Source organism: Penicillium alfredii (genome assembly GCF_028826965.1).
Source record: "Penicillium alfredii strain IBT 34128 chromosome Unknown utg000005l_segment0_segment0, whole genome shotgun sequence".
Classification (NCBI taxonomy): domain Eukaryota; kingdom Fungi; phylum Ascomycota; class Eurotiomycetes; order Eurotiales; family Aspergillaceae; genus Penicillium; species Penicillium alfredii.
Window position 1 is genome coordinate 3,148,745 of NW_026622702.1, and position 12,757 is coordinate 3,161,501.

Consider the following 12,757-nt stretch of genomic DNA (forward strand, 5'->3'; position numbering starts at 1 on the left):
GCGCTTCAGAAGAAGGCATACCATAGCATCTTACAATGGCCGAGAATGTTCAATAGCTATATGCCTGACCAAGGACTATGCACATGCTATAATGCAGAATAAGATCACAACCAGAGACAAGAATCACGCCAGCTTCCCCGGCACAACGGGGTGGCCCGCACTCAACCCACCACAAACAGCCCACGCCTGGCCATTGACATAACTACTCTCGTCGCTCCCCAGGAACAACGCCACGCGCGCCACCTCGTCGGCAACGGCTCCGCGCTGCAGCGGGTTAAGCTGCCCGATCTTCCGCTGCGTGCCGTGCGCCCGGGCTCGATCGAAGACCGTCTGGGTCATGCCGGTCTCGATCAGGCCCGGGCAGATGGCGTTGATGCGGATGCCGGTGCCGACGAGCTGGAATGAACATGTCTGTGCGATGGAGACCACTGCCGCCTTGGACGCCGAATAGTCGGTTGAGCCGGCGTTGGAGCGGAGCCCGGCGACGGAGGCGGTGCAGATGATTGAGCCGCTTGGGTATGGTTTCGAGGCGGAGGTCACTTTCATGGCTGGTGCGGCGTGCTTGGCTGCCAGGAAGACTCTGTTGGATAAAGTCATCAGACTAGTGTTCCACTCTTCTGTTCCGCGTGTTCTTGTGTGGATTTTATATTCAAAACTGACTACTCACCCGAGGGCATTTGTTCGCATCGTCTTCATGAATCCATCGCCGTCAATGTCCGTAAACATCTTGGGTTGGCCCACAATGCCGGCGTTGGCAAAGAAGATGTCGAGGCGGCCATACTTGGCCAGTGCGTCGTCGATAACCTCTGTCACAGCCTTCTCGTCGGCCACGTCAAACTGTCGGACATGCACATCCACGCCTGGGTAGAGTGACTCGATCTCACGCTTGTGCGTGGCAAGGTGGGAGTCGCTGTAATCGCAGATGTAGACCGCCTTGGCGCCATTGTGAGCGAATTGGTGGGCGCTGGCACGACCGATCCCGTTGGGCGAGTTGGCACCTGGACTTTTATTAACTTGATTGTTCCAATAGAGCAAAATGACATGCCGAGAGATATACCGGTCACGATAACCACCTTATCCTTGATCCGGCTGGGATTGCAGTGGTTAGTTGTGGACTCTGAAATTTTGACATTAATGTCCAACAAAAATTCAGTTAAGAGCAACATGGACTTTTGCTAATGGCTCACTTACGGCCCTGTCGAATCCGAGGCAATATGGCGAATCTTCGGGATGTCCTCAAATGTGCCCTCGTCGGGGATGCCCTCAACCAGCTGCTGGCTGAGTGCTTGCAAACGTTGTTTTGCTGCTGCAGACATGATGGTATATAGCTATCCCAATTAAAGCGTCCACCTCGAGATGGTTCCAAATCGTCGAGGTCAGAAACAGAGCATTGGAGCAATTGACTATATACCGCAGCTTCCCCACTGCGTCGGCTAATGCAGAGAGCCGAGGCCCAGATCACGTGCAAATATAGCTGACACATTAGGTCACGTGACTTTCTCACGTCATGTGCGACCGGGCCAATTCCACGCTGCAACTCGCGTTGTACGCTGCTATCGGTCTTGGCTCCTCGCAAGCCCAGAGATCGCGATCGGGAGAGAGAGGATCAATCCCGGCGCGGAAATCGCGATCTCCCCTTCATTCCTCAGATCCACCGATCATCCCTGCGGATCGACTAGTATCGCCAAGGACCCGCGACGGATAGAGCTCCGAGCTTGACAGGAAAACAATCACCGTTCGATCCTCCCAACGCCTGTGCAGCAAGCATTCATGAAGTCCATAGCCCCTCGTTCCGAAGTCTACGCCATTTACCAGTCGCTGAGCCATGGCGGAGTCCGACTCGCACCCCCAGCGACGATCCTCGTCCCAAGCATCGTCGGCATCGAGCAGGAGCCACAAGGGTAGGATTGTCCGTGCCAAACCCCAGAAACGTCACTCCTCTTCGTCCAACAACACCACGGATTTGACCTCGTTTCCATCCCTTTCGCCGCCCGATCGCTCGTCCACTCTGACTCGTGGCATGACAAATGTGCTGACGACGAGCGGGGAAGGGGAGGGGCCGGGCTCGAATGATCTTGGTCGTGGGCAAAAAGCCACCTTGGCCAGGCTGACAACTGGAGTGTCACATAACTCTGGCCGGGCAGCCCTTTTCGATGATTCGGTTCCAACGCACGATATCCCCGGTGCCCTGCATTTGGCCGATGACGCACATATCGAGCGACTGATTACTACCACGGGGGCTACGAAGATGGTGCGGCAATTTGCGCATGACCTGGCGCAACGAGATTCGGAGTTTTCGGCTCTGCGACAGCGTGCCGATGCGAGGGAACGAGAACTGAAAAGGATGCTTCGGGAAGTGTCTGTATCCAGCCAAGACATTGAGCGCCGGCTGTATCAACTTGAAAACCCACCGGAAGACCGCAACTCCGATGCAGAGAGTAGCCACAGCGGTGATCCAGCTGGCCAAACTTCAGGTCTGAATGGACTGATGTCCCAAGCTATGACGGACGTGGTGGGGTCCCAGGATCCTGAGACCTCGACGGATTTCCAGGCTACGATTCGTGCCCAGCCCAACACTGAGTCCAGCAACAATCGCAAACGACAAAGCTCCATACGTGGCTGGCAAGAATACATTTTTGGTTCGACCAATGCAAGTCTAAAAACCAGTCGTGCCAGCAGTGTTATAAGTGATATGGGGGAGATTGAGGAGGAAGGAACCGAGCGCGTTCGAGCGCCCAGCAACCCCTCTACGCGGCGCAAGGCTCTCGATGAGCAGTTGTTCCAGCCTCCCGGTGGTCCTACGGGGGGCGATGGCACAGGAAAACGGCTCGTTAGCTCATCCACAAACGGGGACGACGCAAGCGTTCATTCCCGTAAATCCTCCCGCTCCCTCGGCTCCTGGACCGTTAAGCTATTCGCGGGCAGCTCTCAAGCATCTAAAGATGGCAGCGATTCCGAGACCAGTCGCAACGCAACACCCTCTGAGACCCCAAATAAGGATAAGGATAAGAGCGCCACATCTAATCTGCCCAGCGTTCCCAAGGGTGGGATGTCTGCGGTAGCCGCCCTGAAGCGAATCAACAACAATACCAGTACTCCTGCACCTCCCGGACGTTCCACCAGTGGATCCAGTGGCACAGTCAAGACCAACACTCCGAGCGCGAGGAGGAACCCGGCTGCCAGTGTTTCCCAGGGTGGATCATCAGAAAATGCAGATCGGAACACGACAAATCTTGGACCTGTGGAGATGGATGCTATTTTGCCTATGGAGTCCAGGCCTCCAACTCTCACGCATACCTATAACAACTCCCAGCCGGGTGAATTACTCACCGACCGGTTTGGATTTATCTACGACCAACGCCGCAAGAAGCGACAGAGGGAAGCCAATTCCCTGAAAGGTACCAACAACCGTTTAAACATCGCCGAGACTCTTGGCAGTCTTCGCAGCGACGCCTCCGACGCCGAAGATTATCATGAAGCCTCTACGCCTGTGCAAACTCCTGGGACCCAACGCTCCCCTCCCGGCTCCCCCGAGGATCCTGACAGCGGGGCTATTGGACTACGTCGCTGGCAGGACTACCTACGGATGCCATCCCGTCCGACTGAGCTGCTGTCTCATACGCCTTCGGCGGGGCCGATCGTCTCTTTGACAACTGCTGGAGATAGTCGGCCGCAGAGCTCATCTGTCTCTGGCGATAAAGGCGGGCCGGTGTCTATCACTTCTAGCGCGCAACCTTCGGCGTCCACGTCCGCAATTACCGCTGACCGCCCCGAGTTCGCGAGCGTAACATCAGATGAACTTGCTGCCACAGCCGCTCGGGTCACCGTCGCCGAGACGGAGCCAGTTAAATTGCTACTGGAGCAACTCACTGAGCTCCATGATGTGCTGCAGCGCGATCGCACTGTGAGATGGAACGAATTCCTTCGCAAGGTGCGAGCTGAGCGCCGAAAGGAAGGCGAAGCGGCGGCTGCGGCGTCCTCTGATAGGACCTTGACCACTGTGGATACACCCGAGGCATCTCTGACTGACGGCGAGGTCGTTGGAATAGCCGGCCTGGGAAATAAAGGCAAGGTTGGCCGTGCCAAATGGCGGGAATTCCGGACGCTCGTCCTCGGTGGCATCCCTGTTGCTCTCCGCGCCAAGGTCTGGTCGGAATGTAGCGGCGCATCTGCGATGCGAATTCCTGGTTATTACGATGACCTTGTGCGTGGCGTCGGCGGGCCAGAACCCGACGACTCGGTCATTGCGCAAATCGACATGGATATTCGTCGCACCCTCACTGACAATGTCTTCTTCCGCAAGGGGCCCGGTGTGGCCAAGCTCCGAGAAGTGCTCCTCGCATACTCGCGCCGCAATTCCGAGGTGGGCTACTGCCAGGGCATGAATTTGATTGCAGCGTCTCTCCTCTTGATCATGCCGACTGCCGAGGATGCATTCTGGATTTTGACTTCGATGATTGAAATCATTTTGCCTGAGCATTACTATGACCATGGCCTGCTGGCGTCCCGCGCTGACCAGGTAGTGTTGCGACAATACATCTCGGAGCTTCTTCCCAAACTCTCAGCTCATCTGGAGGACTTGGGTATTGAGCTGGAGGCCCTTACTTTCCAATGGTTCCTCTCTGTGTTTACCGATTGTCTCTCTGCTGAGGCCCTGTATCGCGTATGGGATGTGGTGCTGTGTCTCAATGTCACCAGCGCAGTGACTGCCGGGTCCGGAGCAACTGCTTCTTCTGCCTCCAGTACCAAGGATGGGAGTGACAAACCCTCTCAAACTGAGGATCTCACCTCTGGTGGTGGAGGGGGCAGCACGTTCCTTTTTCAAGTGGCTTTGGCACTTCTCAAACTCAACGAGCAGCAGCTGCTCACGACATGCGACACCCCGGCAGCACTTTACACGTATATCAACCACCAAATGACCAACCATGCTATTAGCATCGATGGTCTGATTCAAGCCAGCGAGGCGCTGCGCAATGTGGTGCGCCGGGGGGATGTTGTTTCTCGCCGAGCCGCCGCCGTGCAGAAAATGCGCGACTTGAGCGGCAGCAGAAGCTAGTTTCTTTTTTTTTTTTTTTTTTTTTTTTGCAGGCGCCCTCACTCTTTATTCACAAATCGATCTCAACACGATACCGACATGACACGAGCATTGGGCAAGGAGTTTCTGGTTCCGTTTCTTTTGTGGATATCCCCTGCGGCGTCCGATATTGACACTCAGTCCATCTTATACACTTGCACTCCCGCCCTTGAGATACCCCTCGCTTCTTGCGATTGAGTGGCATCGATATTAGATACAACTTCTGTCGTTGGGGGCGTTTCTTGAATGCGATCTATGTTCTTTCTTTTCATCTATGACTCTGTTTCTATATGCCACCGACGAAAAACCGACTCCAGCTCCGAATGCGAGACCCGTAGATTCTCAACAAGACGGGCGATATCACGATCGCCGCCGACAAAAGAGCCAGCAGCGTGGCAGACCAGTTGATATGCAGCGTCTGGTACATGGGATCCTCGAACAGCGGGAAAGTCGCGGAGACCACACTTCTCACCATCACATGGATCGAGATAGCTGACATCGTGTTGAGCAGGTACACATCGACAATGTACACGATGCCGCTGATGAAGATGATCTGCAGCACCAGCCCGATCACATAACATGCGACCACCTGCGCCGCCCAGTGCGCGTGGCCCGCCCATCCGAACCATAGCAGCGCCGGCGGAAGCAGCACTGCACCTAGCATCATCGGCGGCAGTCGATCTTCTGGGGCGATGCGCGCCGCCGTCGACTCGCCCTCGCTGGCTTTCTGCGCTGCCATCCACCGCCGCTTGTACCAAGTCATCGTGAAGAGCGAGAATAGGCCCAGCGCCGTGAGCACGCCCAGTCCAACGGCAATGAACGGCAGTATCGCCGTAGGCTTACTTCAGCCGCGGTTCTGGAACGCCCGCGGGAACAATTGGTACGACAGGTACAGCTAGCCGTAGACCAGGATCATGACGATCAGGATCGGCTCTTGACAGAACATGCGCACGGGCTTGGTGCAGTACTTGCGCAGCAAAACGCGCGGGTCCAGCGAAGCCCATCTCGGCGCGAGCCCGCAGCGCCGGATTGCCCGTCTCGCGGCGGAGGCGTGCCGCGCGGCGCATCAGGATCCGGTTATGTGAAGACTCGCGCAGGAGTGCGACGCAGAGCAGGCCGACAGCACCACACAGAATCAACGTTACCCACGCGGTCCAACTCCAGCCGTAGCGGGCAACGAGGTACGCGCCAGCGATGGGGCCGATGATGCTGCCGAAGTTCATGATGGTGGCCGACATGCCGACGGCGACGCCGCGCGTGATCGGGACAAAGATGTCGGCTAGAATCCCCGATTCCACCGCCAGCCCGCCGCTGCCCAGCATGTCTGCCAGGAATCGACATACTAAGATCGTCGCCACGTGCGCCAGCGCCAGCGGGCCTACCGGGAACCCGGCTACGAATAGTGCCACTCCAAGACTCATTACCTCCGCAGATACCCCGTACTCGTGTGCTGTGACGCTCGACGAGGTGCCGAGGATGCTGGATGCGAAGGAGATGCTGAAAATCACGGCCAGCGGCGCCGCGGACCGGGTCAGCTTCTTGCGTCGCGGCCAGTTCTGCAGGTTCTCTGGGTCAGTATGACTGTCCCAGGTGACTAGGTTGAGGTTTGGTGGGAATTGAGTCCCGCTGGGCGTTGAGACTCCATCTGGGAGTGGGTGGATGTTGTTGGTTGCGCCGTTATTTTTGATCGTGAGGACTCCTGTCGACGCTTCCACGGTACTAGAGCTGGATGTGGGGGCATTGTTTGAATTGGATTCCCCTGGATGTGAATTCAGATAAGAGGGAAGAGAGAAAGAAAAAAAAAAAAAAAGAAAAAGATGGCTAATCGGCGATAGTTCGTTGGACGTTTGCTCCACCGAAGTATACGGAGCCTCCGATGGACATCGAGGCACGCGAGTACGTGTTCCATGTTTGATGGGCGAAGATACAGGTATTCATTCTGTCTGCTAATTGTCTGCAACTATTCCTTGGTCCTATACATTCGTCTACAATCTACATTTATGAGGGGAGATGCCCTGTGGTGTGCGAGTCAGGGTTCGGCGAGATGGCCGAGATAGCTCCATATCGCTGCACGGCAGCATCCGAGTGTAATATTTTTCTCTCTTCCCTATTTACCCAACGTCTTTTATTATTTCAATTGATATGTTAGTTGGTTCACAACTGGCAGAATAAATCGGATCCTTTACGCTAGTCCTCGGGCTGATATATGTTAGCATCATGCTTGGTAGAATTTACAACGGATGCCTTCAGCTCCACTCGATGCACAGTCGAGCCCCAATCTGAATCGGCTCATGTTACACCTTACAAGCTTCCAGAAGGATCTTGTACTGGTAATTTCCTCTAGAAAAATTTATGCCGACACATGCTGCTGTCTGGAGTATCTGGCATTTTGCCTCGTATACGTGCCGAGATCTCCGCATATAGTATATAACCTATAAATCGGCGGCTATGTAAGTCTTGGAGTTAACCCTAAATGGCACTGAAAACTACAGGTTGGATATTTCTGCGTATTAATACCTCGGTGGTTCACACCCTTAACGATGGATGATTCTGATCAGGATCTCCTAGATAACACTGAGTATCCCCTAGTAAGATTTTTAGCATGGCTTCACTACGCACGGTGTATCGCTTATATCTCGAAGAACCCCGATTTCTTACGCTTATCCGACCAGTTATTGCTCTTTGTCCTTGGGTCAAAATGGAATGGCCAGAGTGGTTTCTACCACCGATAGTCATGCTGAAGAAGCAAAAGGTTAGGTGGAAAGACGAGTTCAACGACATAAAGGCATACAAGCTCTCGAAGCCACTTCAAGGAACCGCTCTTCCACATTTTACGGCGAAACAATGCACGACACATCCCCGACGCTTGTTCTGTCAGCCAATGGTGATCAACCTTGAACAGGTCAGAACTGATGTTTGGGGGAGAAACGCCAATTCTGCTACTGCTGATTCTCTGATGCGGGATTTGCGAGTATCTATCTGCCGGCCCTGAAAAAGCGGACCCAGTGATAGCAGGCTGAAGTTGCTGTGTCCCCTCGATGTATCTTTTCCCCATGGCTTTTGCTCAATACGAACTGCGGGCCATCAACCCGCAAATGACAAGATCATCGCCTGCGGCCCCTCCGCTAGTCTTCTGTCCTTCCCCACAAGGGCTACATGTCGCGTGCGCAGTGCCCACTTCACGACGCCTTCATCGTATTCGCTGCTTGGCAGCAGCACTGCCCGTGTTCACTGAGATGGATGCAACCTGCGCGGATATAAAAGGAGCCATGGCCAGACAAAACCCCATAACTCCAATCGCTCCGGCTTCTAACAATCCATCCTCTTTTCCGCCATGATCTCCAAGCTTGCATATCTCCTGACGGCATCTCTCGCCTTCTGGGGAGCTAATGCCCTCCCCAATTCTGTGCCTAATGCTGTGGAAGCACTCGAATCCCGGGCTGATGGCTACCACGTCGTCGTGACTGACCAGCACTCCCGAACGGTGCGCGTGTTCCCGCGCAATGCACAGAAATGGGACTCGGACGCTGTGACATGGCAGTTCACGGCCGACGCCACCTTCCCGTGGGTGAAAAAGCCGTGGAATGACCTGTCGGACGTGCGAATCCGCAAGACAGCCCAGCGCGGCCTAATCGCGCTGGTCGCCGCGTCCGGCGGCAAAGTCGGCATCGTGGACATCTCCTCCAAGCGCCGTACGGGGCTGCACGATCTGATCTGGCAGGCTACCCCCGGCGACAACCCGCATGCCCTCGAGCGCATCCCCTATGTCGGCGCGCTCGTCTCGGCCAGCTCTACTCCCGGCAAGCTGACTCTGTACGCGCCGCCGCTGGCCTCCAGCATCGACGACTTTAAGAACTATCGCACCGTCGAATCCTACGACGTCGACTTTGCGCACGCTGTCCTCTGGGATCCGCAGGGCAACAACGACCCCGACAAGGGTTTTCTCTGGGCGCTTGGCCGTGACTATCTGCACCAGTTCCGGGTTAAGGGCCGTGGCCAGGACACGAGACTCGTCCGCGTCCGTGATCCCATCTCGCTGCCCCCGTACAAGGGCACCCGCAACGGCCATGACCTCCAGCCCGACTACCACCAGCCTGGCGTGCTGCTGCTGACCCATACCAGTGCCGCCTATGAGTTCAACACCTCGACCCGCAAGTTCAAGGAGCTCACGGATAAGGGCAAGCTCAAGTCGCTCGTGCGTCATTCTTCTGGCGAGTATGTCTGGGTGCAGTCCTCCAAGGGCTCCGACATGGGCCACTATGTCTCGTTCAGTGAGAATGCGCGTGCAGACAAGCCCAAGGACAGCCTCGGCTGGGATGATGCCGAATTCTACAAGGCGCGCATCTACTCGCCGGATTATGCGTGAGGAAAAGCACACGAGATGATCTATCGAATTATCTGTATCTACTTCTAAATCCTGACTTGTGCTCCGCAGGGTTATCAATACATCCCTTTGTTTTCATTCGATGCCTTCGCTATTCATACTTGCTAAACCCCTGCCTGATCGACTTGAAAAAGAAAATAAAATAAATAAAGACCCCACACGACTGTTAGGTCTACAGTGCTCTGGTTGATGTCGATTGAGACTGCCATTCTATTCCCCGTTCTATCTGTCCAGAAAAATGCACCTTGGAGCTCGAGGCCCTTTAGCCGCCCTTTATTGATGGGGGAGCCACAGTGCGGAGCGATAAACCTCACGGCAAAAGGCGGGAAGCTGCACCCAGGGGGACGAGGCCATGGTCTTGTCACAAATTCACCCATAGGGTATCTGATGGTAGCAGAAGATCGCGGTGACCTGGAGCGGAGTATCGACAACCGGTCCTCGGCGCCCCAGACACGATAGGGGGTGAGTGCTGATCTCACGCATAGAGTATACTGCAAACCATGTAGCCGGAAAGGTTCGATTAGATAAGGTTTCACCATATTCCTTAGCCCCTTATCCGGGTCCTTCCTGCACCCAGAATCGGTTGTTATCAAGAACCGTCGTAAAAGCAAGCGAATCCATAGTCGGCCGCAGCCCGAGATCCATGACATCGCGCGCAACCGCTTTGATCTGCCGCATGATCGACTGCGAGATGGCCCATGTACGGGCCAGTGACCGAAAGACACCGATGGTTAGTGTGAGACGGTCACGGCTCGGGTCGGGCATTTGGCCCGCCTTAACGGAGCATGCAGCCAGCTGCACGATCGAGCTGAGCGTCAGCGCACAGATGAAGAAGGGTGTGTGCTTCACGACAGGCAGGCGCATGGCAGCGAGTGATGACAGTTCGCTGGCCGCTTTAACCGCCTTCATGGCGTGGGCGTGATGGGAGAAAGCCGGCACACTGATAGGGCCGTGGTGACCACAGATAACCTCCGAGGCAACCGCCGGGGACGAAAGGAGATCGGAGCGCGGAAAGTTCAGGTAGATGGCGGCGCCATTCACAATCATGGTCGCCTGGAACATGATCTCGTCTACGGAACCGTCCGGGCGCAGGAGCTCTGCCTTGGACTCGGGTAGGTGGTGGAACCAACTGGCAATGCGTGCATCAATGGATTCGACCTGGTCCTGCTGGCCTTCGACCATGTCCTGCAATGCCACCACGCGAGCCAGGATCCGCACGGCCTCAATCCGATAGCAGTACGAAGAAAAGTCGCGTTCTTCATCTGCGAAGACGCGCTCATCGAACTGGAGAATGGTCGGCGGTGGCGGTGGAGCCAGCCCATCCTGGTAAATGCGTTCCTCGCAGGGAAGCGGGACCTCGTGTGGGAGCAGATTGGTGCGGTATACGCGCTGAACGCCGAGGGCCGTCAGCATGCCTTCAACGATGAACAGCTCCCACCACGTGCGCCGCAGACACTCTGCACGGATCGGATCGCCGCCGCTGGCGATTTCGGCGTAGCTGACCTGGTGCAAACCGAGCTCGAATGCCAGGTCCACGCCAGCAGCCAGACACTCGCCCGCCTCGGCGCGCTCATTGCGCGAGTGGAGTACAATCGCTAACAGAAGCAGTGCCTGGACTTTTTCAACTGTGGGTTCTTGGCTTTGGACCAGCGCGACCACCGTAGGACGGTATACTTCACTCGAGGCGGCCGGCGTGAAATGGGAGCCGACAAATTTCATGACTTGCTCGAGGTAGGCCGGGAAAGGGGTGCGATAGAGAAACCGGATGGGTGGCAGAATGGGATGGGCCGAGTGGAAATAAGTGTAATAGATATCAAGAAGGTAGTTGTCGCTGCCGAGGGAGGATGAGGAGTCGGGGGTCGGAGGTCCATTGACTTGGCGCACCGAGGGCACCATTGTCGCAGGCATATCGGTCATCGCGGGGCTACCACTCCCAGAAGAGAGCAGTGGTATTGTCGGTACATAGGCGAATCCGGGCTGTAGACTCCAATCCACGGGGACATCGAGCATGGCGGCGGGGTCGACCGGCTGCAGGTCTGGGGAATCGGGATTGGCGCGGCGCTTCTTCGACGGGCCCTTGTAGCCTCGCCGTGACTTGGTGTACTGGCAATCGGAGTTGGTCAGGGCGCAGCGGCCGCACGTGGGCGTTTGGCCATCGCATTTCAGATGCTTGTGACGACACAAGAGGCAGGCCAAAAGTGAGGGACCTGCGGGTTTGGTGCCCGCAGCATCGGTCGGGACCTGCGGTTCGGTCATGGCGATGGCTCCAAGCGCATGGACGGGGAGAGCGCGAGGAGGTGACAGACGGGAAACAGTTGGGGAAGAGTGGGTGAAGGATGAAAAGGCCGTTGCGGATGGCCGTTGAAGATCCGGTAATTCGATGACCGAGTACTGTGGAGTACTTGTGCTGCCGCGGTCAAATGGCTGGAGGAGCAGGTATTACGTCGTACCAGTCCATTGTGGCACCGTTGAGGGGAACACGGCTGGGTTGCCCCTGGAAGATACTCGAGTCGGAGCAAAAGTACCTTGCGATTGTCCATGGATGGTTTATTTCTGACTGAGGGGACATTCAGCATATTGATTTGGGATTGGGTGCGAACCGGACTGATATACCAGGAGTATTAGATCGACATCACTCAAAGAACTGGAGACTTTGCTACACATAAAATAGAATGGTTCATATGCCGATGCAAAGGGGATCGTCACAAGAATTCGCATAAATACGTCGGACATGATTCATAATCATTCTTTGGCATTCCAAGATTCTCCGCCGTCCTTGAGAGGGTTCGTCCCATCTCCAAGAAATACCAAAATACCTGAAATACCTCCTTCTAGGGCTAGATCTACCACCACTATGGAATTGACATAAATATAAAAGCCGACGATGATTTGAGACTGTACTTTTGAACTTGGGCGCAGAAGAGAGCAACTCACTTCCCAAGGAAAATACCGGATTCAAGGCTCACGAACCTCCAAGCCCTATCACTATCACATTGAGTCTAGACTTTCTTGCCATCAGCTTCCGGGCGAGAGATCCGATCCGAAGAACGAGGGATTCCGATGCATCTAGCATCAACTTGCTGACCATTGAGGCCTTGCCAACTCGTCATCCCGCACGGTAGAGCCCCGCAGTCTGTGTATGTTGGAGGCCCCTTTGTCTTATGGGATAGTTGTATTTGATTGCTGTTAGATACTCCCCTAGTGAGATCCGATGTGGTTTGGGCAGAGAAGCAATCGGACCGATCAATGTCAACTGCGAGTATATAAGTCGAGTCGAAATACCAGTGGTACCCATGTTG

The 12,757-nt window shown here is 55.4% G+C and overlaps 5 protein-coding genes across 5 annotated transcripts; 2 read left to right on the plus strand and 3 right to left on the minus strand.

Moving 5' to 3' along the window:
• Window positions 1–123: 123 nt before the first annotated feature.
• On the minus strand, window positions 124–1,316 carry NUU61_004608 (SDR family NAD(P)-dependent oxidoreductase; the record flags this gene model as incomplete). Its single annotated transcript, XM_056655190.1, has 4 exons — window positions 124–580; window positions 668–998; window positions 1,058–1,089; window positions 1,192–1,316. The coding sequence occupies 4 exons, from the start codon at window positions 1,314–1,316 to the stop codon at window positions 124–126; spliced, it is 945 nt and encodes a 314-aa protein (XP_056513217.1).
• A 509-nt stretch (window positions 1,317–1,825) lies between these two features.
• On the plus strand, window positions 1,826–5,056 carry NUU61_004609 (TBC domain-containing protein; the record flags this gene model as incomplete). Its single annotated transcript, XM_056655191.1, has 1 exon — window positions 1,826–5,056. The coding sequence occupies one exon, from the start codon at window positions 1,826–1,828 to the stop codon at window positions 5,054–5,056; it is 3,231 nt and encodes a 1,076-aa protein (XP_056513218.1).
• A 304-nt stretch (window positions 5,057–5,360) lies between these two features.
• Window positions 5,361–7,012, minus strand: NUU61_004610 (uncharacterized protein; the record flags this gene model as incomplete). The annotated part of the gene is made up of 3 exons (XM_056655192.1): window positions 5,361–5,916; window positions 6,014–6,793; window positions 6,957–7,012. The coding sequence occupies 3 exons, from the start codon at window positions 7,010–7,012 to the stop codon at window positions 5,361–5,363; spliced, it is 1,392 nt and encodes a 463-aa protein (XP_056513219.1).
• Window positions 7,013–8,408: 1,396 nt separating this feature from the next.
• On the plus strand, window positions 8,409–9,440 carry NUU61_004611 (uncharacterized protein; the record flags this gene model as incomplete). The annotated part of the gene is made up of 1 exon (XM_056655193.1): window positions 8,409–9,440. One exon carries the CDS (start codon window positions 8,409–8,411, stop codon window positions 9,438–9,440), a length of 1,032 nt encoding a protein of 343 aa, XP_056513220.1.
• Window positions 9,441–10,010: 570 nt separating this feature from the next.
• Window positions 10,011–11,714, minus strand: NUU61_004612 (Zn(II)2Cys6 transcription factor; the record flags this gene model as incomplete). The annotated part of the gene is made up of 1 exon (XM_056655194.1): window positions 10,011–11,714. The coding sequence occupies one exon, from the start codon at window positions 11,712–11,714 to the stop codon at window positions 10,011–10,013; it is 1,704 nt and encodes a 567-aa protein (XP_056513221.1).
• Window positions 11,715–12,757: the final 1,043 nt, after the last annotated feature.